Consider the following 26343-nt stretch of genomic DNA (forward strand, 5'->3'; position numbering starts at 1 on the left):
GTCCCATTTCACAGATGAGAAAACTGAAGCTCAGGGCTACTAGATCAGAGGCAGAGAGAGTGGCTGAGCCAGGACTGACTCCAGGTGCTTCAGGACTGACTCCAGGTGCTTCAGGGCTAACGTCAGGGCTCTCCAGCTTTGCCTGTGCTGCGTGTGTGACTGCGGACATGTGCCCGGAGATGACTGTGACCCAGCCTTGGTGGGAGGCAGCCCCAGGGACTCAAAAGAAACAAACTAAGCCTGTTGCTTCTTTCAGGCTCCCTCAGACCCAGCAGCAGATCAGGTCCCTGCCTGGTGCCTTTCTGCCCCCGAGCATGGTGTTTGTCAGTTGCTTGACCTTGACCATATTGCTTCCCTTCTCTGCACCTTATTTTCCATGCACCACCATGGCCTGGGCTCTAACTTGCTGATGCACTAGAAAGGGACTGTGGGCAAATTCAGTTCTCGCACATGTTGGCCATACATGCTCTGGATGTTCCCCGCACCTTGCCTTCCCCATCTGCCAGAAAGCTAATAAATATAAAAAGAGGTTTTCTGGTTAAAAATCTTAAACGGTGCTCCAAGCTAGTATTGGATGACACCCTCTGGGCTTTAACTTGTGCCCTCAGTATCCAGAAAGGCTCTTGTAGTCCCCAGCGTAATAAAATGGACCTAAAATCCACTGCATTTAAGTTTAACCCTAGAGAAAAGAAGTAACCAAAACCCAGATCCTGCAATGTGGGGACGCACCTCGAGGAGAGAAGGGGAAGTGGTGAGCTGAATATAGCCAGTACTGTGCACATTCCCATGCTTACTACACTGAGTTCTCAATTTGACCTCAGGAAGCAGGATCAAGGTTGCCATGCACTGCCGTTAGGGCTGTGCACTGCTCAACTCCAGGAGTATCATCACACAGCCTATGACCACCTGTTCTCCCTCGTGTGATGAGAGTCCTGAGGGCTGCGTGACTTACCTGAAGTCTCCTGTCCAGGAAGTGGCGGAGCTGGGATGAGAAGTCTTCTTCTGACTCCAAGTCCAGTGACTTATCTAGAATTCCCCTGTCTCCTAACACCCAGAAAACAGGGTACCTGCCCCAGGTCACACACGCAGAGTTAAAAAAGCTGGTCACTTACTGGAACATTCTATGTGCTCTTTTCTTTTTTTCCCCCTTCTACTTTTTCTATTTGAAATGACATGGAAAGTACTTTATGAATATCAATGTTGAATATATGATTATCAGGTTAAGTAACCAATCAGATTAAGTAAAGGCTAGCAGTGCCCCTTGTTTATTTAGACGAGGCTTTCTTGCTGTGAATGGAAAGCACCCTTTTTTGGTATACCTGAAGGCCCATGGCTCCCACTAATCTGCATTATAATAACATTCTCCTAAAACAGGTGATGTGAATGGGCCCCAGGAGCTGCAGGAATTCCAGGATGGATCACTCAAGAATGAACAGAGAACTCAAGCCACAAAAATTGTTTGCAATGGTGCCACATTTAGGCACTGTTAGTCTATGAAATGGTGACATTCTGTGGTCAGGTTAATTTCATATTTCTCTGACTGAAGATATTTACAATACGGTCCGGAGTCCAGGAAGGGGTGGATGAGGAGGATGTATCTTGACACCAATATCTCCAAAGACCCATAGACAAATGACTTTTGGGGGAGAAATCCCAAGCATGTCCTAAAGAATTTGTTTTCTCAAATGATAAATGGCTATTAGCTCATCACACTGATACAAATCCAATTTACTGTTAAAATAGATACAGATGGATACATGTGTTGGTACTTAAGGAAGACTTAAAAGTTATCTAAAAATGAAAAGAATGCAAAATGTATTAGCAACTTAATCTTCTGGCTAATAAAATAAGTTTATTTATATATACATGATAGCTGAATTCTGTGTATAAGGAAAAATAAGTCATACATCCCACATATGTATATATAACATATGTATCTCTGATTACATATATTATATATAAATTCTACTTTACAAACAGATTTCTTTCTCTATATACACACACATTGATATTTTAAATGCAATCACTGACAGAAATATTATGATAAGTTTGACAGATCAGACAGCAATGCACTGGGCAATGAGTCTCAGAGCAACATGTAACCTGCTTCCTTGTGGGTTGAAGAGTCTTTGAAGAGAGACAATCACCAAACTCACGTCAAGGACATTCATACGACATTGAGAACAGACAAGTTTAAAGGCCATTTTTTAAAAGGGAAAATGTAGGAGAGGAAAAAGTTATGATAAAAAGACCACAGCAATAACACAAACATATGACTCAACATTCAAGTTCAGGTCCCAATCTGACTATAAGAACATCTATAATCAAAATATACTATCAAACTATCTTTCATTTAGAGAAAGGAAGTGTCAAAGCAGTTATCTTCTCTATCAGCCACTATATATTAGGGGAAAGAATGGATAAGCAGCCATCTCTGGAAGCCCTTCTCCTGTCTCCGGGGGTCTGAGCCTTGGTTTGCGGACCCCGGGATGGGGGTGGGGCAGCGGGAGACCACCGACAGAGAGACCAGGGAGAGGTGAAGACCCCTGGTGACCCCCAGGCAGGTCTGCAGCGCCCAGCACAGATAGTGACGTCTTCTGAGAGATCCGCTTTGGCAATCTTGTTATTTTAAGATCCCGAGGAAGGTTTAGAAAACTACAGCTCCATTGTAATTTTGGAGCTCCAACTCCAAGGCTTCTTCCACAAACACGTTCCTCAGGGGTGTGATGTGATGGTTTTTTGAGAAAACAAAGGTGAACCCCCAAACATTGGATCCTTGAGGAAGGGCAAGCATTTCAAAGCTCCGGGGCTGGGATCCACATCCAGACGGTCTCCAGAGAAAGGCACCGTGTCTAATGCATTTGCGGGTGGTGGGAGAATGTGGGGATACACTTGAAGGGGAGCCTCCTGCTGGCGGAGGGGAAAGCAGTCCTGATGTTAGCACAGTGGGGGCTCCCTGAGGGGGCTGTCAGGGGGCGTGGCCCGAGGAGGTCCTCATCCGCCTCCATGCTCCAGCCTTTCTCCACACCTCGGATGCAATCACCCTCGACAGCCAGCCAGCGGTGCCGTCGCAGGGCTCAGGGCTCCCTCTTCCTTGTCCGCCAGCGTCCTTCTAGGTGCCCAGTTCCCGTCACTGAGGTGCGGATGAGGGGACAGAAATGGGGTCCTTCACATTGAATCAAGAGGAACTAGAGCTGTAAGAAGCCTCAGAGGCCGTGCACTTGGCCATTTCAATATCCACTTGTACAGGTCAGTCTCTTCTCTCACCTGCCTGGGGCTGCTGAGACCCCCACGTACAAGGACAGTTATTAAGAGAAGCAATCAATGCAACTGCTTTGCTTAGAAATACCTTTATTTTATAAAGGCCATGGATTGTTCCGCCAAGATATTTTTTTTTTAAACCACACTTATAAAAAAGATGTTGACAATTCTTAGGAAAAAAAAGCTGCTGAAAATGTTTCTCATCAAGTCAGGGTTACACAAAGATTATATTTATAATATATATTTGTATATTGATAAGTTAAGAGATGAAAGGTAGGGACCGGTAAAGCGAGGGCTGCTGCTTAGATCTAGATCTCCGACACTTGATCATTTCCCACAAACAGCGTTTCTTGGCAGAAGGGGTTAACCAGGACCATCCCTGTATCTCTGTAGTCACCATTGGCCGGGGAGCGGGGCTCTGACAGCTGGTCCTGGAGGACAGAGGGAGGAGACAGGGTGAGCTGGGGAGGGGTCATCAGGTGGCCATTCTTACATACCCACCGGAACATTTACTTCCACTTGGGAGTGCTTGGTAAACATGAAAAAAGTTATTGAAATATAGTTGACATACAAAGTTACATGAATTTCCAGGGCACTACATAGTGATTTGACATTTACACATGTTATGAAATGGTCACCATAAGCCTAATTACCATGTGCCCTCAAATAACGTTATTACAATATTATTGACCATGTCCCTTATGCTGTACCATTACACCCGTGAGGCTTATTTATTATATAACTGGAGGTTTGTACCTCTTAATCCCCTTTACCTATTTCACCCTTCATCTTAACCACTGGTCAGCATCCTCACTGCTGATGCTGGGGTTCAGAGATTTGCCTGCTCTTTTTTCAGATCTTCATAGCAGCTTCCAAAGAAGAGTTCCTGCTTCCTGAATCATCTCCACTTTAGGCTGCAAGAGGTAGCATTGCTGTCCACACACGTACAGCTGTCCATGGTGTACAGCTCGCTGCCCTAGTGGGCAAAACCGGGTCCCCTTGGGCCCCAGATTCTCCTTCCACCTTTTTCCCACAGACCTCCAGGAGGCCTCACCACTTTTCTTTCCTGAACACACCCAGCGCTTGCTCTCCTCTTTCTTCTGCTGAGACCCACCTGCCAGAACCTGCAGAGCTCATTCCACCCTCCCGAGTTCTCCCAGAGCCTGGTCAGAATTCTAAGCCTGTTTCTTATAGCACTGGATGTGCTGAGCTGAATGGATCTGAATTTCTGTGTGACTGCATAATAGGTAGTGAAAAATTCTGTCCATCTACACAGCCCCAGGAGGGGGAAAGCCCAGAAACAGACGACCCGCTCAGGTCATCTAAACGACTTCGGCCTCAGCCGTGCAGACAGATGGGGGCTATGCAATAGCAGCTCTCAGACTCCAGCCCAGGTGTTGACATAGAGAAAAAAAGCCACAGTTTGTTCCAGTTCCACACAATGGAAGTCTCAGAGTCTGCAGGCTATTGTAGTGCAAAGACTCAGTGGCAGACTTGGGTGTAACTGGTTTAGGCCAGACCAGCTTAGAAATGGCTTCAGTTTAAGATGTCATAATTAATACTCCGAAATTTATTTTTAAACAAAACGTGCAGACTTTTTTGATTTTGTTTTTATTGCACTATACTCCCCCCAAAATGAATAAAAAGCATGCAATTTTTGACAAGTATATATTATTTACGGGTAATAAGGAGAGAAAGGAAGAAAGGCCATTTGTTGTAAAATGTCTTCAAAAGACAAGAATGTCCTTCGCTCATCTTAAGGGTGGACGTGGGGCCAGCTGTCTAAGAGAGGAGACCAGGGTGGCGTGTCAGCGAGGGGACAGAAATCCTCTTTCTCCACTGGGCTTTGGGGTTAAAGAGCCCGAGATGTGCTGTGGTTTTACAGTCCTCACAAGAGTGTAAGGGCAAACCATGTGGGGGAAGTTATTCTGGGTAAAAAAAAGAGAAAGTTATATAGAAAATAACTAAGGCAGGAAGGAAAAAACAAGGAAGGAGGGGAGGGAAAAAGAGGAGAAAGCATGAAAGTTTCCAAACGCTTCTGGGCACCACAATTCTGCCCACACAATTCTGTTTTGCTGTTTTCATCAGCCCAGCAGGGGAGCAGGGTGCCAGGGAAACTTGCTTAGGCGAAGCACTTGGCAGCCTCCAAAGCTGGCATCCTGGCAATGAGCTCATGGCCCTATGACTGCAGTGGCTGTGTGGGTGGGCAGGGCCTCTGTGCCCAGGGGACAGGGGACAACTGCTGTTACTGGGAATACAGCGGGATGAGGGGAGCAGGCCGACTGGGAGAGGGTGAGAAACCCACTCTGAAGCCAGCCAAGCTCGGTGCTGCTGCAGCCCCCTGACCCTGGGTCCTAGCAGGGTCTCATGGCCTGTGTCCCACGGTGGCCTAGGGCTGTGGGTGCTGTCCACCAGCACTGTCCTCTGGCTTTTGGTTTTCATTTACCAATTTGTAAGCAGCTTAGGGTCCAGGAGAACAGAGCCCATACTCAAGTGGGCCAGCCCTTGGGCCAAGTTACCTGTGTTTTTTTTTTTTAACTCACTGTGACAGTTTTCAGGAACACTCCTGCCACCAAATTGTACCCTGGCCATGCTAAAGATCAATGCCATTGTAAGGCCTGTCCCTCTGTTTGTCCTTCAGCTAATTTTTTTTTTTTTTTTTACTGAGTGTCCACTGTGTGTCAGGCTTTGGGGTGGGTGACGGGTAGATCGTGAGCAAAGTTCACCCAGGTGAAGACCATTTACTGAGTACCTACCACATGCTCAGCACTGTTCTAGGAGCCGGGCACAGGGTGTGAAGAAGCCTCCTGCCCTGGGGCAGCATGTGTTCTAGTAGGTGAGATGTATACTCAGCAGTCAACAGAGAGAGAAGGGTACAATGCCAGGGGGAGAGAAGTTCTGAAGAAAATCGAAGCAGGTGGGGACAGAGCACAGAGTCGAGGGAAGGTGGGGTTCTAACCTGTGTCGAGCAGTCAGGGGAGGCCTCTCTGAGGAGGTGGCACTGCAGCAGAGGCTTGGAGGAAGTGAGAGATGGAGGCAGCGGGGAAAAGAGCATTTCAGACAGGTGCCAGGATGAGCTTACTCTAGGGACTGAGACCTGTACTCCTGGGGGGCCTGGCAGAGCGGAGAGGAGGTAGGCGGGGCCAGCCTGAGAAAAAGCTCGCTGGGAGGAATATGGACTTTGTCCAGAGTGTGAGGAGGAGCCCTGTGAGGCTTGGAAGTCGTGACTGACATGAGGTCCTCCCTTGAAAAGCTGGTCTGGCTGCTGTGTGGAGGACAGGCTGCAAGCGGGGACTGGGGGCAGACAGCAGCTGGGAGAGCCGTTTGCAGAGCGGTGGCAACGATCCCGGGTTCGAGGGCGGGTGTTGTTGGGGTGGGGGGTGGCCACAGTGCTGGTAATGAGACCTGCTCATGTGGAGGAAAAGCCAACGGACGAGGGGCTGTTGACGGATGGGATGTGGGGTGTGTCAGAGGAGAAGGTGGCCAGCAGTGCCATCTGATGGGAAACATCAGGGGGCTTCCGGGTGTTGAGGTGGCGGGGAAACGCTGAGAGGTCAGTCTCGGGCTGTTCACTCTGAGATGCCGGTTAAATGTGTGCATCGGTAGCTGGGCACATGGGTCTGGAGCTCAGGGGAGATGGCCAGGCTAGAGCAGAACTTGATAGTCACGGTGAAAAATGGGACTTAGAGTCATGGGACTTTCTCACAGAGAAGAGAAGCAGTGGGAGCACTGAGCCTGGGCCCTCCTGTGACTGGAGCTTGGGGAAAGGACAGGGGGCCATGATGGAGATTCTGGAGGAGCTGCTGGGGGTGGGAGGGAACAGGACAGGACGGGGCTGGGATGCCAGTGGAGAAATGGTTTAAGGAGGAGATGATTGAACGTGCCAGTACTGCTGGTAGGTGGAGTAAAATCGGTGCCTTAGAACTGCCCCTCGGGGTTAGCAGTGTGGGGGCAACTGGCTATTCTAGTCGGGAGAGAGATTCAAAATTGTCATGTCAGACCTGTGGCTGTGTAATTACAACCCTGGTACGTGCCACAGTGGAAAAGCACAGGAGCTGAGACCTGATGATAGGAGAGAGTGCCCAGCTCGGCAGTCAGGGGAGGCTTCTCTGAGGAAGTGATGGCTGGACTGCACCCTGAGTGGTGGGTAGGAGTCACTGAGTGGACAGTGAGGGGGATGCCCAGGAGGGACAGGAGACACGCTAGGAGACACACCAGGAGAGGGAAGAGCTCATGCACAGCCCTGCAGTGAGAAATAACTTGGTGCCATAATGAAGTGAAAAGCAATCCAAAGTCATCTGAGCTTTGCAGATGAGGGAGAGGGCATGACATGAGGCTGGAGGGTTGGGTGGGGACAGGTTTACCTCACAGGCCTTCCCTGAAAAGACTTTGAACTTCGACTTACCAGCAATGGGAAGCTACGGAAGAGTTTTGAGCACAGGTGTGATGTGATCACAGGCATGTCTATAAAAGCTCATCTGGATGCTGGGGGGATGGGTCTGCAGGAGGGGAGGGGACTGTTCCACCAGAAGCATGCTCAGCCCCACCCCCACCTTTACTTAGCTGACCACCACCCTTCTCCCGGACCATCTGAACAGCATCCCTTACTTATTTCTCATCTGTCTTTCTGTCCTCTCATCCATTCAGCCATCTAGTAAACCATCCTTCCTTTCCTTCTCATCCATTCACTGATGATGACCATCAGCACAATCTTTCTACAACTAGGTCACAAAAAGCTTAACTTTCATTGACTCTCCGCTGTCCAAGACTAATGCACAAACTCCATCCAACTTCATCCAAGGCCGTGCCTAATCCATCTACCTCTCCTGGGGTACCCTGGCCCCTGCCCCACCCTTCTGTGAGAGTGGAAAGAGCAGTGGTCTCTGTAGTCAGGACATGCAGTTCAAAGCCCAGCTCCCTCGCTGGCCGGGCTGGGGTTTCCTGCACTCATTCACTCTGCCAGCACTTGCTCTGCAAGGCTCTCCTCCGTGGGTTTCACAGCCTCTAACTCTCCCCATATCCCCCTCGTATCCTATTCTCCCCATATTATCTGAATGATGCCAAGGTCCAGTACCTTAACCACATCTCGGAGCCTGGACCCCTTCTGAGCAAGCTCCCACCTTTACAGTCCCCTGAACACCTGCCACCAAACTGTCCTCAATGAACAGTTGTTGGCCTGTTCCCAGAAACCCAAAGTCCCAAGAAACGTGCCTCGCCAAGCAGATGCCCTTTTGGCAGGGCTGGGGCGGAGCCCAGCAGCTCAGGACCCTGCAGGTTCGTGCCACCAGGAGGAGGCTGTAGAGGCGAGCAGGTGCTCCTCCCCCAGTGGCAGTCCTCCCGGGGGCAGCCCTTGGTTTGGGGCTCATTACCTCAGAGGTTTCCAGGGACTGGATCTCCCTGGGAAGCTCCACGGCATGCTTGCTGAAGTAGTCCATGGTGATGGCGTTGTTCCAGTAGCTCAGACTGTTCTCGGGGTTGGCCGGCTTCTTCTTCCTCCGCAGGCAGCACACAGTCAGCAGGACCGCTGCAGAGAGAGTCCCCGTTAGAGAGAGGGAGGGGCAGCAAGCGGGGCCAGCATCACGGAGGGAGGGAGGCCAGCCTCCAGGTGGGACCGTGAAAGTCACATATCCAGCCACTTGGCCCGCTCACTGATTCGCTTGTTCATTAGCTCAACGAATATCTATAAACGTGGAGCGTCTGCTTTGTGCCAGGTGCTGGGGACGGGGGAGAGAAGAAAAAGACAGGACCGCCCTGCTTTCCTAAGCTTCCCTCCTTGCTTGTGTATGGAGGGTTCACAGGGGTTAGACAGTATAGGAAGATAACTGTTCAGAGAAAAGGAAACACGGGGAAGTGAGGGAGACAGCTGAGGGGAGCTGTGGGAGGGGTTCCATCGTGAAAAGCTTCCCTGAGCAGTGACTTTATGGCTGAGACTGGCATGTGGGGAAGGAGCTGGCCATGGGTGGAACAGGGGCAGTGTGTCCCAAGTGGAGGGAACAGCACGTTCAAGGGTCCTGAGGTGGGGACAAGCTGCATGTACGTGAGGAAATAGCAGCATGGCTGGAGTGCGGTTGGTGTAGGGGAGAGTGAGGTGGGAGGTGAGGCCCAGGGGCAGGTGGTTTGGATGGAATTTCGGATACCTGCTCATGTTGCAGTGCCAGGGAGTTTGCTCCAAGTAAAGGCCTTGTGCTCTCACTGCGGGGGGGGGGGGGGGGGCAGGGGAGGGGGCTCCCCAGAGCTCAGCTGCAGGAAATGTCACGTATGTGCCAAGCTGTACCTCAGGACTGAGGAGGAGTGTTCCCAAAGTGGGAGTGTGGAATAGAGATGAGCAGAGCCCAGGGAACCTTACAAATGAGCCTTGACTTCCACAGAGGGCAGAGGCTCAGAGCAAAATCTCTAGGCAGAGGTCTTGGGCCCTGATAAAACTGTTGCTCTGGTCTCATTACCACCACCGTCATCAAAAACAAACAGCTGCTAACAGTCCTATAGCATGTATGTAGGGCTCCAGTACTCTAGAAACATGAATTCATTTAGTCCTCCATGTAACTCCATGAGGTCAGTACTATGAGGGTCACTATTTTACAGGCAGGAAAATGGAGACTTAGAGAGGTGAAGTGACTTTGCCCAAGAGCAAATCCAGATGGCTCCAAAGTCCATGCTCTCAACCATCCGTGGTTCTGCCTCACAAAGACAAGCCAAATGCTGACGTGGAAACCTCGCTGCACAGAGAGGTCTGATCCCGCCTCCACACAGCTCGACACACCACACTGTTTGTTCAATCTTGGACTCTTGGGTGCACGGGAGGAAGGAGCATGTTTGGAGGCTGCTGCTGAACCATGTGTGAACAGAGTGGCTTGGACATGCTGACAGGGAAGGCTTCCGAGGTCAGAGAGGTGGGGTGGCCTGTCCTGGGTCTTCCAGGGGAACAGGGATGCAATGCCCCAGGGAGACAGGAGCCATCTTGGGGAGAAGCCAGTCAATGAAGACTGGGCACCTCCTGCCCAGGCTAGCCATTCCCAGAGCCCATGGGGTGGCTGAAACTCTGGATCAGGAGTAGGCGTGGTTGCACTCAGCATCCTGGCGGTGCCCATCATCGGTGCTGGGGGTGGAGGGCAGTCTGAGCTGTCCCTAGAGGCTGGTACTGTGGTGGCAGTTGCCACCAGGGGGCAGTGGAGGCCCACCTCTGCCCACAGCGGCCAGCAGGCTTGGTGGTTTTGGGGGCCTGTGCCTGCCCGGGTGTGGGGGAACTGCAAAAGTTGGCATCCACGCAGGCTGAGACTTCAGGGCCCAGAGCCCAGAACCTTGCAGGCTGACTGAGGAATTCTGTAGCTCTTTCCTGCTGCTGGCCTTGCTGGCATCTCTACCTGAAAAGGCTTCCAGGCAAGATCAAGAGATTGGGCAAGTTTCCATTCCATCCAATCTGCTTTGATCAAAAAGACTTCTACTTTTCTTACCATTCTTCCAGGTTGTTTCAAAAAAGTTTTAAAAATAGAAAGCCAGTTTCTGAATACTTGAGCTCAAAGACATTTTAGACTGGCTGGTAGAGATTCTTTCAAGCTTTGTGGGTTTCCTCCCTTCCTTCCAAAGAGCCCTTTCTTCAGCTAGTTGAAGGAAGAAGGGGTGAAGAGGAGGCTGCAGAGTCAGCCTGAAAGTCTGCTAATTTAGGGCACACCTGCCTGTTTTATAGAGGAGAAGACTCTGATGCGGAACCCAGCTTGCCACAGGTCACAGCAAGTGGCAAGGCTGGGGTAAGGCCCTGGTCCCTTCTCTTTTCTGGAATTTTTATTCTTCATTGTCATTTTTACCCTACTCCTGGGGCTGGAAAGGTGAAGCAGCCCAGGGGTATTCAAGTTGGGGAAACCCAAGCCATAGGGTGAGGGCTAGGCTGCATGACCCACTCCCTCCCACCCCACCCCACCCCCGCCCGCTAACCTAGGTGTGTGCAGGTTGCAGAATCCAGGTCCTCTGGATCCCGGGCCAGTGCCCTCTGAGCCCACACTGCCCCTGCTCCAGGGCCTGGGCATGGTTAGGACGCACGACCAGGGTCCTGCCCTGTGGGAAGGGCAGGGGGTCGGACTGGGGAGTTCTGTTCCTCACCTTCTCCTCCTCCCATGTTGTTAGCACTCCCAGCCTGATTACACATCTATCGGGGAGTTCTTGGTGCCTCTCAAAACCAGTTCACTTACACACCAGAAGCCAGCCTAGCTACAGGAAGAGCATGGGCTTACAGTCCAAAAGACCTGAGTTCAAGTCTGACTCGGCTGTGTATTACACTAGGCGTCACTTCATCATGCTGATCACTATAGACTCGGCAGGGTTGTAAGGATCACAAATGCTAAATGCTGAGAGCACTGCCTGACACACAATAGGTGCTTCACTAATAAGAGTTTCCTTCTTGTTCTCACATCATCATCCTTAAAGGGAGAACCTGAAGGAAAAATTGGGCTGCATGACTGTTGCGTGGTTCAAGGCCAAGGGTTAGGTTAGTACTTTCATTATTTTGGGGTCTGAGCTTTCATCTCAGAAAGAAAAGTTCAATCAGATTTATGGAGTCTCTATTTTATTCCCAGGTGCTCTACCGTCTGATTTAACTCACAATATGGCTGCCTGAGGAAGGTGCTGGCACTCTTCCCATTCACAGAAGAGGCAACTGAAGTTGCCTAAACTTCTAAACCACACAACTCTGCACACTCAGGTGTGAGCCGCGCCCTCTCCCATGTCACCGAAAGCTTCAACCGCTCTGTTTCTCCAAAAGGAAATGCTGTCGAGACCCTCGAGGAGGTCAATAGGATCCCTATTTCCTCTAGTTTTGAAACTGAAATGAGAGTGAAGCAAGTTCTCCCAGCTTCTCCAGCACATCAGTAGGGAATCAGCCACAGCTTGTTGGATGTGTGACAGGAAGGAGGAGCGTTGCTGACGTGAAGATGGAGCCTGGGTACTGTGCTGATGTTTCTGGAAGGGGCCTCATTTCAGGGCTGGGACCTGCTATACGATGGGAAATGGACACGAAAACCTACAGGACCCTGAGGGAGGGTGCTCTCCATGGGCAGCTGGAGGATGTGTGGCAAATCCTGACAATGAGATGAGTATCATCTCCCTCTGACCGTGTCCTCATTGGGCACCTCCCCATGGTAGATGCCGTGATAGGACTTCAGATGCATCTGCTGTCCCCAACAAAGCTTTGGAGCAGCAGCTGCAGCCCCGCAAGTGCCTGAGCAGCTCTCCTGCTGCACGGGGCAGCCAAGGGACCGCCCCTGCCTCTGCCCCCTTGACCCACCACCACAGGTGTGCTGAGGCCACCCTTCCTAGGCTGCTCCCAGCCATTACTGATGGAGCAGGTCTGTTCCCGTGGGACAGGAAACTCCTCTAATGGTCTGAGGACTCTCCTCACCTCGTGGAATCTTCCTCAGGTTGGCCATCCCAGCCTTTTCCTTCCCAGCCCTCCACCTCCTTCTTCTTCCTTTATATCAATAATTCAAAGGTGTTTCCCCAATAAATCTCTTGCAGGCCTAATTCTGTTTTGGTATCTGCTTCCTGAAGGCCTTGAACTAACAGTGGACATTAGTCCTATTTTTGCAGGTGAGAAAACAGTGGCCCAAGGGTTAACCTGTTCAAGTCCCAGGGGCAACTAGTGGGAGAGCTGGGTTTACATCCAGGTGTGTCTGGTTCCCAAGTCAAGGCTTCCTGTTACAGCAGGGTCCCTCTCAAGCTATTCACACGAGTTTAAAGTTAGGCAAATGAGAGAGGGCAGGGAGCTCTTATGTCTTAGTTTGGCCCCTCATTAGGTAGATTAGAAACCAGAAACCCTGGAGGAAAGGATTACCTGAGTGGTGCCAGCCCATCTGTGGACAATCATTTCCTCACTCCAGAGGTTGGGGCAGGTCAAGGGAGGCCTCAGGGTGTGGAAGGAGGCCGGGCTGGACTGGGTGACGGGCCTGGGGAAAGCAGGTTTGGGGGCTCATTGACTTTCTGGCCTGGTGGATGGAGATGTGCCTGAAGAGGCTCCAGAAGGTTCCTGCGGGGGGCGCTGGTTGGGAAGCACAGGGAAGAGCTGTGAGCAGTGGACACTCTAGTCCAGCCTCGGAACACCCCGGGTAAGCCTGCCTTGTTCAAAGGCTGCCCCACCTCCTTCAGTTGGTTCATAAGCCCCAAGGAGACAAACCTGGTCATGCTTACTTCCCATCCTAATCTATTCTTTTAACTGGAAAGAGTACTTCTGACCCAGGTTTCTTTCTTTCTTTTTTAAAATAACTACAAAGTCACTGGGGTCTGTGAGTAAAGGTACCCAGGCACATACGGATTTGAGTAACATTCACAGAACAACTGGTAAAATAGCCACGAGCCACCTGGCATAAGGATGCATTCTCTCTGCTGCTCCAGTGGGATTTCTGTACGTCTGGAAGGAGGCCAGCCTGTCCTGGGTGATGTGCATGTGAACTCTCACGAGTCCTGGGTCAGGGAGAGGCTGCTCTGCTTTGGATGGCTCAACTTGGATTGATGCTGAAAAATATCTGTAACTGGCCTTGTTTCCTGCTGCTGGATGAAGACATTCTCGACAATGAATGTGGTACGTGCAGGCCAGGCAAGAGAGACTGATAGACCCACACAACCGACCTCCTGATGGAAACCCAGAGCACTGACAGCCAAGAGCAGGGGCCACTTCAGCACCAGACCCAGAGGCTTCCAGCAGGAGGTGGTGGGCTGTGCGTCCTGATGGTGGCAGCAGAGACCATCTCAGGAGCCACCCAGCTCCCAGACCCTGACCAGATGTGGCCTGGATCCAATCAGTTTCAGTTCTCAGCACGTCTGAAACTGAGTGTGGCTGTTTCCAGTGTGGCTCAGGAGACAAAGCATTTCTCAGACCTGGCGCAACATACATCCTTCCAGCTGCTAGAAAAGGGCTCATGATCTGAAGAGCAGGTGTGGTTGGTGACAGCCCCTCTTGAACAGACCTGAGACTTGCTACAATCACCCTCTGCTTCCACCAGAAACCGGGGACTTGCCGGCCTGCCCAGGCAGCCCCAGAAAAGCTGGACCAGGGCCCGGACTACTCAGAAAATCAGATGAGACAATCTATGCATGTACTTTGTTACCAATGCAGATTGCCTGAAATATCTGGCAAACTAGCCAAAGAGGAAACTCTTCTTTGAGGGCTGGAGAGTGTGCTTTAGGATAAATGTAGCTGCTGAGAAGGTCTGACTGTGGGGCCCCTAGACTTGGCCAGGCTATGAGCTTTCAAACAGCACAGCATTTTAAAGCTGGACAAGCATCTTCTTTCTCAGTGCCCCTCTCATCAGGACCTTCACAGGGCCAGCGATGGTCCCACAGGACAGAGGCAGCCAGGCTGGAACCCTGCTGAGTGAGGGCTTGGCCTGAGGATGGTGGAAGTGCAAGGCAGACACCAAAGGAAGCAGGGGCTGTGGGTCCCAGGGGAAATCTTCCCTTCTGAAGTAATATGCTCTCGCCCAGTGGCTGAAGGCTCCTGTCAGTGCCAGAAGCATTCTCGCGGTGCAGTTCCAGGCTTGTCCTCGCTTCTGTCTTGGCTGATGTTATTACACATGGTTTAGGCAGCCCATGGGTTTTCTGCTTTGCAGTAAAATTTGATCTAATTTCAAACCCATATATAGCAGAAGGGCTGGAGACATCTTTTTAGACCTGCAAACCCAGGTGGCTGTGGGCTGTGGGAGTGCAGGTAGGGACAGGGAAAGGCAGCTGGGTGGGGGAAGCTGTGTCACACACTTCTGGGTCCCTCGTGCTTGAAACAATGCTTGGCACACTGAGCACTTGGGAGATGCTGTTGAGTCAAATGGATCGTGCCACCAGGTCTGGGGTGGCTCAGGTGTGACTGGGACCCTGGGCAAGTCACTTCACTTGGTAACATACTCCTTCTTACCTGTATGGTGTATCTGCTTCGTCTTTTTATTTTATTGCTCTAGCTAGTCTGTTTTAAGGATGAATGATTAAAAATAGTAGGAATTCCCTTTGTAAACTAGAGCCTCTAGACACATAGAAAGAATGGAAAATTAGAAGGCTGTCTCTAATGTGGTTACTTCTAAATATGACCATTATTAATAATTTATTGGCTAATAGTGCTATATTTTCTCATTATCATTCTTCTGTTTTAGAAGTGGGCAATCACAGCTTTAAGAATATCTGTGTGCACCCATAAGTGACAATAAATCTGCTTAAGGAAAGAATGAATATGCAACCTGTAAACATTTTCACTTTCCCCGCACTGGGTCCTTGAGCAGACTGGACTTTCCCCAACATGGAAAGTTTGCTTTGCTTATCAACTAGAAGGAGACAGGGAGCTGGGAGAGGCAGCTCCTGGAAGGAATCCAGACTCCAGATTAAAAAGGATGTTGTCAGAATACAATGCCAAGCAGACATCAGGTTAATGTTAAAGGCACACACCTCCTGTGCTGATGTTTGCTTGACATGAAGACAGGCTGGGAGACCTGGCCGCATAGCCTCCTCTGAGAAAGTTTCTGGGGCTTTGTTCCCTTTGAGATCAGGCTGAGCCCATGGTGTGACATGAGGACCTGATGCCAGAGCAGGTTGCCTGGATGTGATTGAAGTGTCCAAAGAGAGGAACTGCCATGCATGCTCCTCTGCCTCAGCCGGGCACGGGCAGTGCCGTGCTTCTTCTGGGAGCAGGCATGAACTGAGGCCACTGGAGGGGTATATAGGGGCAGGACCAGGGCCAGGTGGCCCCATGAAGAGACTCAAAGGGACAGGGACAACAGCTTGGAAAAGCAAAGCCTGCCCTTGAGAGTGGTTTCATATATCTCAGGGGTTGGTGGGTGGACTTGTTTTGTGTGGTTTCAGAGGGCAGAGGTTAGAACCAAAGAGTGTAACTTACAACAGGGAAATTACAAGGCCCCCAGGAGAGCTGGAAACAGCTAACAGGAGAAAGGGGCTAAGTGGGGAGCACAGGGGTTTCTCACCCCTGAAAGGACTGAGGGGGCACCTGGATGGTGTCTGTGTGTGGGGTGGGGCTGGGGGGAAGGTAGGCATGGTAGGGATTCCTGTGAGGCCATCAGAAGAACTCTACAGAATTGAGATCAGGTGCAGGGGGGAGACATGAAGGCAGCCGTGGGTCCCGAGTGACTGCATCAGGTTCTTTGTGGAGACGTCAGGGAGGAACAGGGCTTCCCCAGTGGCTCAGCCAGTAAAGAATCTGCCTGCAGCGCAGGAGACCTGGATTCAATCCTGGGTTGGGAAGATACCTGGAGAAAGAAAATGGCTACCCACTCCAGTATTCTTGCCTGGAGAATTCCTTGGACAGAGGAGCCTGGTGAGCTATAGTCCAGGGGGTTGCAAAGAGTCAGACAAGACAGCAACTAACACTTTCACTGCACTGAAAAAGGGAGAAAGAAGCCCCTGCTGCTGCTGCTGCTGTTGCTAAGCTGCTTCAGTCATGTCCGACTCTGTGCGACCCCATAGACGGCAGCCTACCAGGCTCCCCTGTCCATGGGATTTTCCAGGCAAGAATACTGGAGTGGGTTGACATTTCCATCTCCAGTGCATGAAAGTGAAAAGTGAAAGTGAAGTCGCTCAGTCGTGCCCGACTCTTAGTGACCCCATGGACCACAGCCTACCAGGCTCCCCTGTCCATGGGATTTTCCAGGCAAGAGTACTGGAGTGGGTTGCCATTGCCTTCTCTGAAAGAAGCCCCTAGAGTTTTCAATACAGGAGTGATGGTGGGAGTGATGGTGGCAGCAAGGGGGCGCTGGTGGCCCGCTATTGCTGTGGTCTAGGGGAGCCCTTCCCCATGTACCCAGTGGGAGCAAAGGCAATGACAAGGTCCACAAAGTACCACTTCACACCACTCATGGACAAGCAAAATGGGGAGGAGCCATAAAATAGCTAAATTCACATGTAACTTGTAAGCCTCAATTTAGTTATAAGAACTGTTTTTGTCAAGGCTAATAGAAGTTCCTGCAAAATCAAAACTTCATCTTTTCGTCTTTCTTGAGGGAAGACAGGAGGAGGAGAAGAGAACAGCAGTAAGGGTGATGGAAGAGAGGTGGGCAGGAAGGCTCCAAGGGCTCTGCTACTTGGAGGCTGTCGGTTTGGAAGCATCAGCTCTCACCTTGTGGGGTGTTGGTGTTACGTGGTGAGAGATGAGAGCAGGCAGGGTAGTGTCATGATATGAGCTCTGGGCTGGAAGATGGGTGCTCTGAGCTCACATTCTAACCCTGCCTCTCATGAGATCTGGGGTCCTGGGGAAACCATGTCCCCTCCCCAGCCTGGTGTTTCTTTCTGCAAAATGCAGAGTTGGACTTGACTCCCAGCTCCTAGGAGTTGTGCCTTTATGATCAGTGGGCATCTGAGCCATGGCCTGATGAGCTTGGGACCAGGAGTGGGATAACCTGGGATTCTTGTTCTGCTGCCTTCTCTCCTGGGGTTCTGGGAACTCTGCAGCCCACTTGGTGGGGACTGCCCAAGTGTGGGGCAAAGGAATTGTGGGGATGGGCACACTGCCGTGGTGGCGGGCCAGGGGAGAAGGGAGCGTGTGAGGCACTTACAGCAGGAGGAGATGGGCACGCTGATGGCGAGGATCACCCAGGCGATGTCCATCTTGCTCAGGCAGATTGTGGCTCTGTGCTGGGGTTTGTCCCCTTCGGCCACATGGGAAATGTTCCCTGCCATTCCAGGCTTCCAGGTCCCAGCAGGGACCAAACGGTTGAGGAAGTTTCCTGTGGCTGTGGACACCACTGTGGAGAGGGGACTGGGCACCCTGCCCATCATCGTGGGTGTGGGGGTAGCCACAGCTTTCTCCTTGGCTTGGGAAACAGTGCTTTCTGAAGCCCCTGTTGGGCGGGCTGGGGCCTGCGGGGCTGAGGATGTTCCCTGAGGAAGCCCCTCGGAAGGGACTGAGACACTGGCATCAAAGGCAGGCTGGATGGGCCCCGTGGTGTCTGTGAAGACCCCAGAGTTGGTAGATGGAGGTCTGCTGGTGCCGGGGGTGACACTAAGCCAGGAGTCACTGTGGCGGGGGCCGTCCTGTGGGTCACCAAGGGGGCGCTGAGAAGGCACTGGCTGTTGACTGGCAGGGGTGCCTGAGGCTGCTGTGGCGTCTGGCTCCCCTCCTTGGCTGGTGAAGGTGGAACCACCCCCCTGGTCTGCCCTGCTAAGGCTGGGCTTGTCCTCCACAGGCACTAGGGGGGTGGCGGGTGGTACCCACGAGGTCCTGCTGGGCGCCGAGGTTGTGGCCACTGTCTGGGGCTGTGGAGAGGAGGAGAAACCCCAGAGTGGGTTCCTGGGAGTGAAGGTGGAGGGGTCAGGCTCCACAGACCCTGTGAAGTTGCCTTTGTAAATCTGAAAGATTTTCCCCAGGGGCCGCTTCTGCCCCAGATGTGTGGAGCTCTGGTTTCTTCCCCGCTGGCTTTCCTTCCTGCCGGCATGACCACTGGGTGCATCGGGGCCAGGGCGTGGTGAACTGCCGGCTCCCTTTCGGGAAGAGCCAGGGGGCCTGGGGGGCCGGCGTGTGGTAGCTCTGGAGGGGGCTGTGGGGGCACAGCTGGTGGCTTCCCCTGGCTTTGTCAGCAGGATGGTGGGCGCAGTCTCGCCAGGGGAGCGGCCCTCTGAACGGGAGGATGTGGTTGCCACGGCAGCAGGAAGTGGCCCTGTGGACAGGGGCCCTTCAGAATGGGGGGTGGATGCCGTCGCCATGATGGTGGAGATGGTGTTTGTGGGAGGGTGTCCATCTAGATGGGGGGTTGTCGTTGCCATGGGAGCTGCGGCCTGTGAAGAGGGTCCATCAGGATGAGGGGTCGGGGTCACCACGGAGGCAGGGGTGGCCACCACGGAGGAATGTCTGGTGGAACCGAGGGAAGCTGTCACCATGGTGCCTGGGATGGTGCCTGAGGGGGAGACTTGAAGAGATTCCCTGGGAGATGGTTCCTGGGCAGCAAATACCAGTGCTTCAGTCAGCGCCAAGGTCAGGAGGAAGCCTTGAGAGGGAGACAGAGAGCAGAGATGAAATGCCCCGGAGCAGCTCAGCCCTGTGCTTTCCTTGCCCATGAACCTGAAGCACCTGGGAACTCAAGGGAAACGGTGGGAGGATCCCTGAGGCCCCCGCTCATCCCACACAGGACCATGGGGACTGGGGGTATCTATCAGGTTGGTCCCACCCAGCACCCCTCCCAGAGAGAACCCAACCACAGGGGAACCAGAGACAGCTAAACCAGCCAGGCCTGTCCCTTCCCAAGGGCCTCTGAAATGCCTCCGCCCTCCGCCCAAGGGCAGATGCTCAGACGGGCTGGGGGAGGGGCGTGGAGGAAGACTTGTGGCCCCCGAGTGCCTGCTGGCCTTCTGCACCAGCGAGCCATCCAAAGTGTGACCACAAGGAAGCCAGCAGCTCTGTGTGAGCCGCCCTGAGTCACTGAGCAGGGCTTGGGTGGGCAGAGCTGACCAGCACCCACGCCTTTTCAGACTCCTCCATTTATGAACTAGACACAGGTACAAATGACAGACCTCTGCTTGTTCACGCCCACCCACCAAAGAGTTAAGGAGGGTCTACCCGCTCCTTGACCCTGGAGACACGAAAATGAACAGGGCCCGGGTGAGGTCATATAAATCCACAAACAATCCTAAAACAAGGCAGAGACATCTCAGTGCCTTTGGTGACCAACAGGCAGCAGCAGACAGGATTCAGAGGGTGACTGGATCTGCTGCCTGTAAAACACTTAGCACAGAGCCTGCAAGAGAAGGTGCAGTGCATAAACACCAGCTGGTTGTTTGGTTGTTATGTTAACTGCTTGTCCTATGTGCTCATGAGGCTGAACTCTGGAAGACCACTGGTGGTGCCTGGCCTTCCAGAGTAGGAGGAGCCCTTCTGAGCATTGACAGAAAGCTATGGACTTTGCATGATGGTGAGTGTGTGTGCTTTTGTTCACTGAGAAAAATGCACAAGGACAAAAACCTATACACTTAAAAACTCTTCTAAAGATGTGTGGATTTTATTAATCACAACAGCATGTGCCCATCTTTAAGAATAATACCTCAGATCAATGTGATATGTAGGATCTATTCGGATTATAAACGTGAAGACAGGCCACCCTGTACAATCCACGGGCTAGGAAGAGCTGCTTCCTACCACCAGGGAGGGCTTGACAGACCTCTACGGTCTGATTCTGACCTGAGACCTCCCCCGTTCACAGGAGCCCTCTGCTCAGTCACTCACATGCCCTTCCTTCAGCGCTGCTAGCCGCCCAGACCAGCCCAGGTAGAGGTGGGCCTCTGACTGGTCACCCTTTCGGGGCCTCCCTCCCCCACAGATTCCAGCAGGATGAATGGTCAAAGCAGGGGCCCTGGTGGTGATTCTGGGGAACCTGGGGTGGTCAGCAAGGCTGGCAGGGGAAGACAGGGGCTCTGGTGAGTTTCTGGAAACAGGGGGAGACCTCCTGACATGGCTTCAAAGCAAGGTTCAGGGTCACTACTGAGGCCTCCTGCAACTTAGGGGAGGGGATGGGGTGGGTCAGTGCTCCCTCACCCTGCAGGTCTAGCTTAGTGGGTGGGGAAGGCTGAGGGATGGCAGATGGAGTAGAGGCTATAGCAGTCACATCTCCAGGACCAACAATTCTCCTTAAAAGACAGAATTTCTCCACACTTTCATTCATAGTTTAGCCCATACACCAACAGTGTTTTCTCCTTATCTGGGTCAATCCTAAAATCTGGCTACTGAGCATCACTCTGGCCCTCTCATGCTTGATTGAACCCTCAAATTAACCACCTGATGGGGCAGGAAGTTGAGGCTGAGGGAGATTAAGTAATGTGTCCAAAGCCCCTCAGGAGAGAAGTATGAGACACCCGGGCATATCCAAAATGCACAGAGTTCCTGGTCACCCAGCACATACGAGGCAGGAGAAGAGGACAGGAAGTTGCAGCTACAGAAAGAACCATGTGCTCAGGCTTACTGTAGCCCCTCTCTGGCAGTTTAGCACCACAGGGACAATCTATTCCTAGAGCTGGTGGTCGTGACTGCTGAGGTTTTAAGGGACATTCTCTAATAAGCCTCTGTTGGCTCACGAGCACCCTGGTTCAATGTGTTGAATGTGTTGAACACATTCCCCTCAAAGCCATATGTGACACCCTAGTGCTAGCATCTCAGGGTGGAACTGTGTGTTAGGGCCTTTGAAGAGCTGATTAAGGCAAAATGAAGCTGATGGGGTAGGTCCTAACCCAATCTGAAAGGTGTTCTTATAAGAAAATGAGCCCAGGACACAGATGCAAAGAATGCCCGCACACGATAGGCAGTGAGAGGCCAGCTGCCTGCAAGCCAAGAAGAAAGGAGTCAGACTACTCCAACCCCGCTGGCACCTAGATCTTGGGGTTCCAGCCTCCAAAACTGTGAGGTGATAACTTCCTGTGGTTTAACCCCCTGGCTGGTGATACCTTGTGTGGCAGATCCAACAGACTGATACCCATGTCTTACCTTAGAGATTCCTAAAAAATGAGAAGTGGAGACTGGGGCTTGTGTGCAGGGAGTTTATTTTGGGAAATGGCCCTAGGGGACAGCCGTGGGGGCCTGAGATGAGTGAAACAGGGAAAGTCAATCCTAGGGTAGGCTGTAAACTGATCAGGGTGCAGCTCAAATCTGCTGGGGGTCTCTCAGGAGCTGAGCACCTCTTGCCAGCAGCTCCCTTTCCCACTGCCAGTGCTGCTCACCCACCTCCTCACTGTTCCACGAGGCCCACCTGAGTGAGTCAGCGAGGCTGTGGGCAGGGCCTGTCTGCTCACACCTGTACCCAGCTGGTGGCTGCCACAACAGCTGGAGTTAAAATTAAGGGCCCAGAGGATTTCTAGGGTGGAGCACAGATGTGCTCCAAACAACCTGAGGCCCCTGACCAAGGACAAGGACACTGTTGCCTTCCAGCAGCAGCATCAAGGGCAGCCCAGAGTTTTTAGAGAGGCCCCTAGGGACCCCAGGGACAGGCCAGAGGTAGGAGAGGGGAAGCTCGGCCTCCAGGGGAACTTCTGCAGCCTCTAGAGGCAGAGGGCTTAATGCACCCTGGTCTTCAAAATACTCATGGAAAGAAATCCCTTGACTTTCCCACCATGAACATCCCTGGGGCTAAAATCCTCCCAGGTGGGAAGTATACAGCTGACTGGAGTTCTCCTTCCTGCAAGACTTTCAGGGGAAGTAAACATGTGTGCCCTTGCTGCAGCTCTTTCTAGTTGCCAGCATCCCCTGAAGGTATTTTCACTCTAGGAGGACTGTTAGGGCCCTTTTTTCTTCAAACTTGAAAGCTTTGGTACAATGAATGGATACTGCCATCCTGGGTGCACAGTTTTCACCTAGAGGATGACATTTAGCTGTCACAGTGAGAAGGGCACTCGAAACAACTTAGTCCAGTCCCCTCATTTCACAGAAGGGGCAATGGAAGGAGTTAAGTGACTTGTCCAAGAACACAGCTGGTCGGGACACGGCCTGGATTACAGCCATCATTTCAAAGCAAGTTTTCATTTGTTTCATAAAACTGCTACAGCACCACAATGCCCAAATGCCTCCTTCAACATCCACTGTCATCTTCACTATGGAAATCGCCTCTCCTCTTTGGCACAAAAGGTTAAGCACTGAACGCAAAGGCTTACACTGTCACAATTACTGCTCAAGGCCTTCAACCCAGGGCTCCCCTAACAGATGCAAATTTCCACTCCAGGCCCTTTGTGCTAGCCTGCTCACTCCCCTCCCCACAATCTGGGGCTACTGCCTCTTTGAATATAATTTGCATAGATTTACATAATAGATTTTGCCGGCTCTAATTCCAAATATGTAGGCAAGACTATAACTAAAATCCTACTTGATGTGTTTTAAATGTAGAACCGATTTTTAAAGGATGCCAGAATAAGGACAAGTGTAGGGGGTGGGAACCAAAGATTGATGGGTGCTCAGATGTGGCAGGAAGGCCTCCTCCTATCTGCAATTCCAGTGCCCAGTGATCCCAGGACCCAAAGGAAGGAAAGGCCTTCCTCCTTCTGTTTATTTGGTTGGCTGCCGACAGCCCATATTGGGCATGATATTTGCATCCGGTAAAGGCAAGGAGGGAATTGGTGAAGAGAGAAACGACTAATCTGTGCTGAGTGCTTCCTGCATGCCACGTGCCATTTGAAGGGCTGAGCCTGTTCCTGACACATTTAATCTTCATAACAACCTGATGAGGCAGGTAGTATCATTAGCTCCCCATTGCAGCCGACGAGAAGCAGCACAGAGAGGCACAGGAAGCTGCCTCCTTCCACACAGCCTGGGATAGTGAGCTGTGATTTGAACCTGGCAGCCTGGCCCCAGAGTCCGCACGCTCAACCATGTTCACTCACCTTTCCGCTCTGCATATTCAAAAGCAATGGTTCAAAATCTTTTGGGAGTTGATTTTCTATTACTGATTGTTTGACTTTTCTTTCCTCCTATTTGTTTCCTTCTAGCTCCATTTCGGGGCTCTGCATTAACATTTAGGTTCTTAAGTTAGTCAGTTGACTTTATTTTGCAATTTAGCTTCTGCATCTGATGTTTCAACAACAAAAAAAGAGAATCAATGCTCACCAAGTTCGACCATCATGAAGTCTGTTTTCTACATGGGCAATAACATACCATCTTGCCAGAAAACAGGCTCTTCTCATTTCAGGACTATTGTCTTTTAATTGGAAGGGGCACTAGGGCTCCCTGGTATCTAACTCCTTCACTGACAGATGAGAAGGCTGAGGCCCAGTGAAGTGGAATCCTCACTCTGGGCCACGTACTATGACACACCAGCCCACAGGGCTCTCTTCACATTACTGTGGGTCTGGTATTCTAGTGCTCTATCCTCTGGACTTCTTTTAAAAACAAAATCCTTTTGTTTTAAAGATCAAAAAGCTTGTCATTCCTAAGAGTATGGTTTCTGTCCATGTTCATAATAAGTGCACATCACTTACTTTAAGATGAGCTAGGTGACTGCTCTGAAGAGGTATTCATGCCTCTGACCTTGGGCCTCTTTATGAAAGGCAGATTTTTTTTTTTTCATAAAGACAAAAAGGAGTTTGGGAGTGTGTATCTTTGCTGCTACTCCCTTCTCAGGCAGACACTTTCCAGATGTTCCCTATCAAGTCTTGCTGGTGACATGCTTCAGGTCACAGAACTTAAAGCACAGAGGGTTTTGCTTAGTTCTGAGAGACACCTGAGGCCATCACCTGGTGGGTTCCAGAAATGTCTGGGGATCACTGATTCAGTAGTTGCACTGATCAGATCCATGACTCCACTGAGAATTATTGCTCAGAGTACAATCTCTAGAACACATGTGAGCAAGCAAACCCCACGAGATGGGCCTGGGTGACCCAGACACGCCTATGGCCTCCAGCTAGCATGAATTCACTTCGTGCTGCAACTCTGAAGCTGACAGATCACAGCTTTCTATCAAAAACATGTGCACTCACATGTGAGCACACACACACACAAGCTCGTCTCCTGGTAGCAGGGAAAAAGGAAGAATGACAAACGTGAGACCTCCAACCATCTCCATGGTAATAAACAGTTAAGTCATTCATCTGAAGTAAAAATGACCATCGTGTAGCAGTGTCAGGATTTAAACACAGATTCTCTGATCCTGGCTGCTCGAGACCCTAGGTACTGAGAAAGTTTTCATCCAGGAAAATGTCCTATGCTTTATGAAGACAGGCAATGATATAACAATAGTAGGGGCTATGATGACCATAGCTACAAAACAAAAATTTCCCCCCAAGCAGAAACACTTGGCAACGACACCACCTTTTATCTTCAGCTTTTGCTTCTCTGCCTTAGTCACTCAGTTCATTTGGGGACAAGCATTTTCCAACTAGTACTCCTTCCTCTTGGGTCTTGAAGCCATTGTTAGAAGCCCCTCCTGTGTGCCTGTAACCACCATTCCTATCCTTGATCCAACCCCTATCTCTCTAAATGGAAATGCCCAGTGTCCTGTTTCAAACGCCCACTGTCTGAACTCTAAGCTGCCAGAGTGCAGAGACTGTGTCTGCATCAATGATATTTCCCCATATCTAGCCCAGTACCTTAGCCACAACAAATGTTTGCTGAAGAATAAGAAACTCTCCTAAATATCCAAAATATAAGAACTCATACAGCTCAACTAGCAAAAAAGTCCAAATAATCCAATTAAAAAAATGCTTGGAGGGTCTGAATAGATGTTTTTCCAAAGAAGACATTCAGATGGCCAACAGGTATGTGAAAAGGCACTCAGTATCACTAATTATCAGAGAAATGCAAATCAAAATCACAATAAAAAAACAAAGGAAATATCTCTTCACACCCACTAGAATGACTATAATCAAAAGGATAAGAGATAACAAGTGTTGTGAGGATGCGGAAAAAAGGGAATCTTTGTGGACTGTTGGTGGGAATGGAAACTGGTTAGAGCCAACATGGGAAATAGGATGGAGTTTTCTCAAAATATTAAAATAGAACTAATATATTATCTAGCAATTCCACTTCTGAGTACATGACTGTAGGGAACAAAAATCACTATCTTGAAGAGATATTTGCAACTCCACGTTCACTGCAGCATTATGTAAATAGCCAAGACATGGAAACAAGCACAGTGTCTACTAATGGATGAATGGATAAAGGAAGTGTGGTATTACACACACACACGTGCACACATACACACACACAGAAGATTACTCAGCCACAAAAAGAAGTAATTGCTGCTATTTGCAACAACGTGGATGGACCTTGAGGGCATTACGCTAACCGAAATAAGCCAGACAGAGAAAGACCAGTACCATATGATCTCACTTATGTGTGGAATCTAAAATAAAAATCAGGGCTTCCCTGGAGGCTCTGTGGTAAAGAATCTGCCTGCCAAAGCAGGTGACACAGGTTTGGTCCCTGGTTCAGGAAAATCCCATATGCAGCTAAGCCTGTGTGCTACAACTGTTGAGCCGATGCTCTAGAGCCTGGGAACCATAATTACTGAGCCCACGCTCCGCAACTACTGAGGCCCACGCATCGCAACTAGAGAGTAGCCCCTGCTCACCACAAACTAGGGAAAAGCCTGTACAGCAATGCAGACCCAGCACAGCCAAAAATAAATAACTAAATAAAATTATAAT

The 26343-nt window shown here is 50.9% G+C and overlaps 1 protein-coding gene across 4 annotated transcripts in view; it reads right to left on the bottom strand.

The window, feature by feature from the left end:
* Positions 1-1832: 1832 nt before the first annotated feature.
* The window catches only part of TMEM108 (transmembrane protein 108), a 420950-nt gene continuing 396439 nt past the window's right edge, over positions 1833-26343 (bottom strand). For all 4 annotated transcript variants that reach the window (XM_069565912.1, XM_069565916.1, XM_069565924.1 and 1 more), the window contains 3 exons: positions 17790-19217; positions 8631-8785; positions 1833-3692 (listed from right to left, as the gene is read on the bottom strand). In XM_069565912.1, coding sequence (XP_069422013.1) covers positions 3570-3692; positions 8631-8785; positions 17790-19217 — 1706 coding nt within the window. In that variant the 3' untranslated portion in view covers positions 1833-3569. The remainder of the gene's footprint in view (positions 3693-8630; positions 8786-17789; positions 19218-26343) is intronic.

This window comes from Ovis canadensis, chromosome 1 (assembly GCF_042477335.2).
Source record: "Ovis canadensis isolate MfBH-ARS-UI-01 breed Bighorn chromosome 1, ARS-UI_OviCan_v2, whole genome shotgun sequence".
NCBI classification, from domain to species: domain Eukaryota; kingdom Metazoa; phylum Chordata; class Mammalia; order Artiodactyla; family Bovidae; genus Ovis; species Ovis canadensis.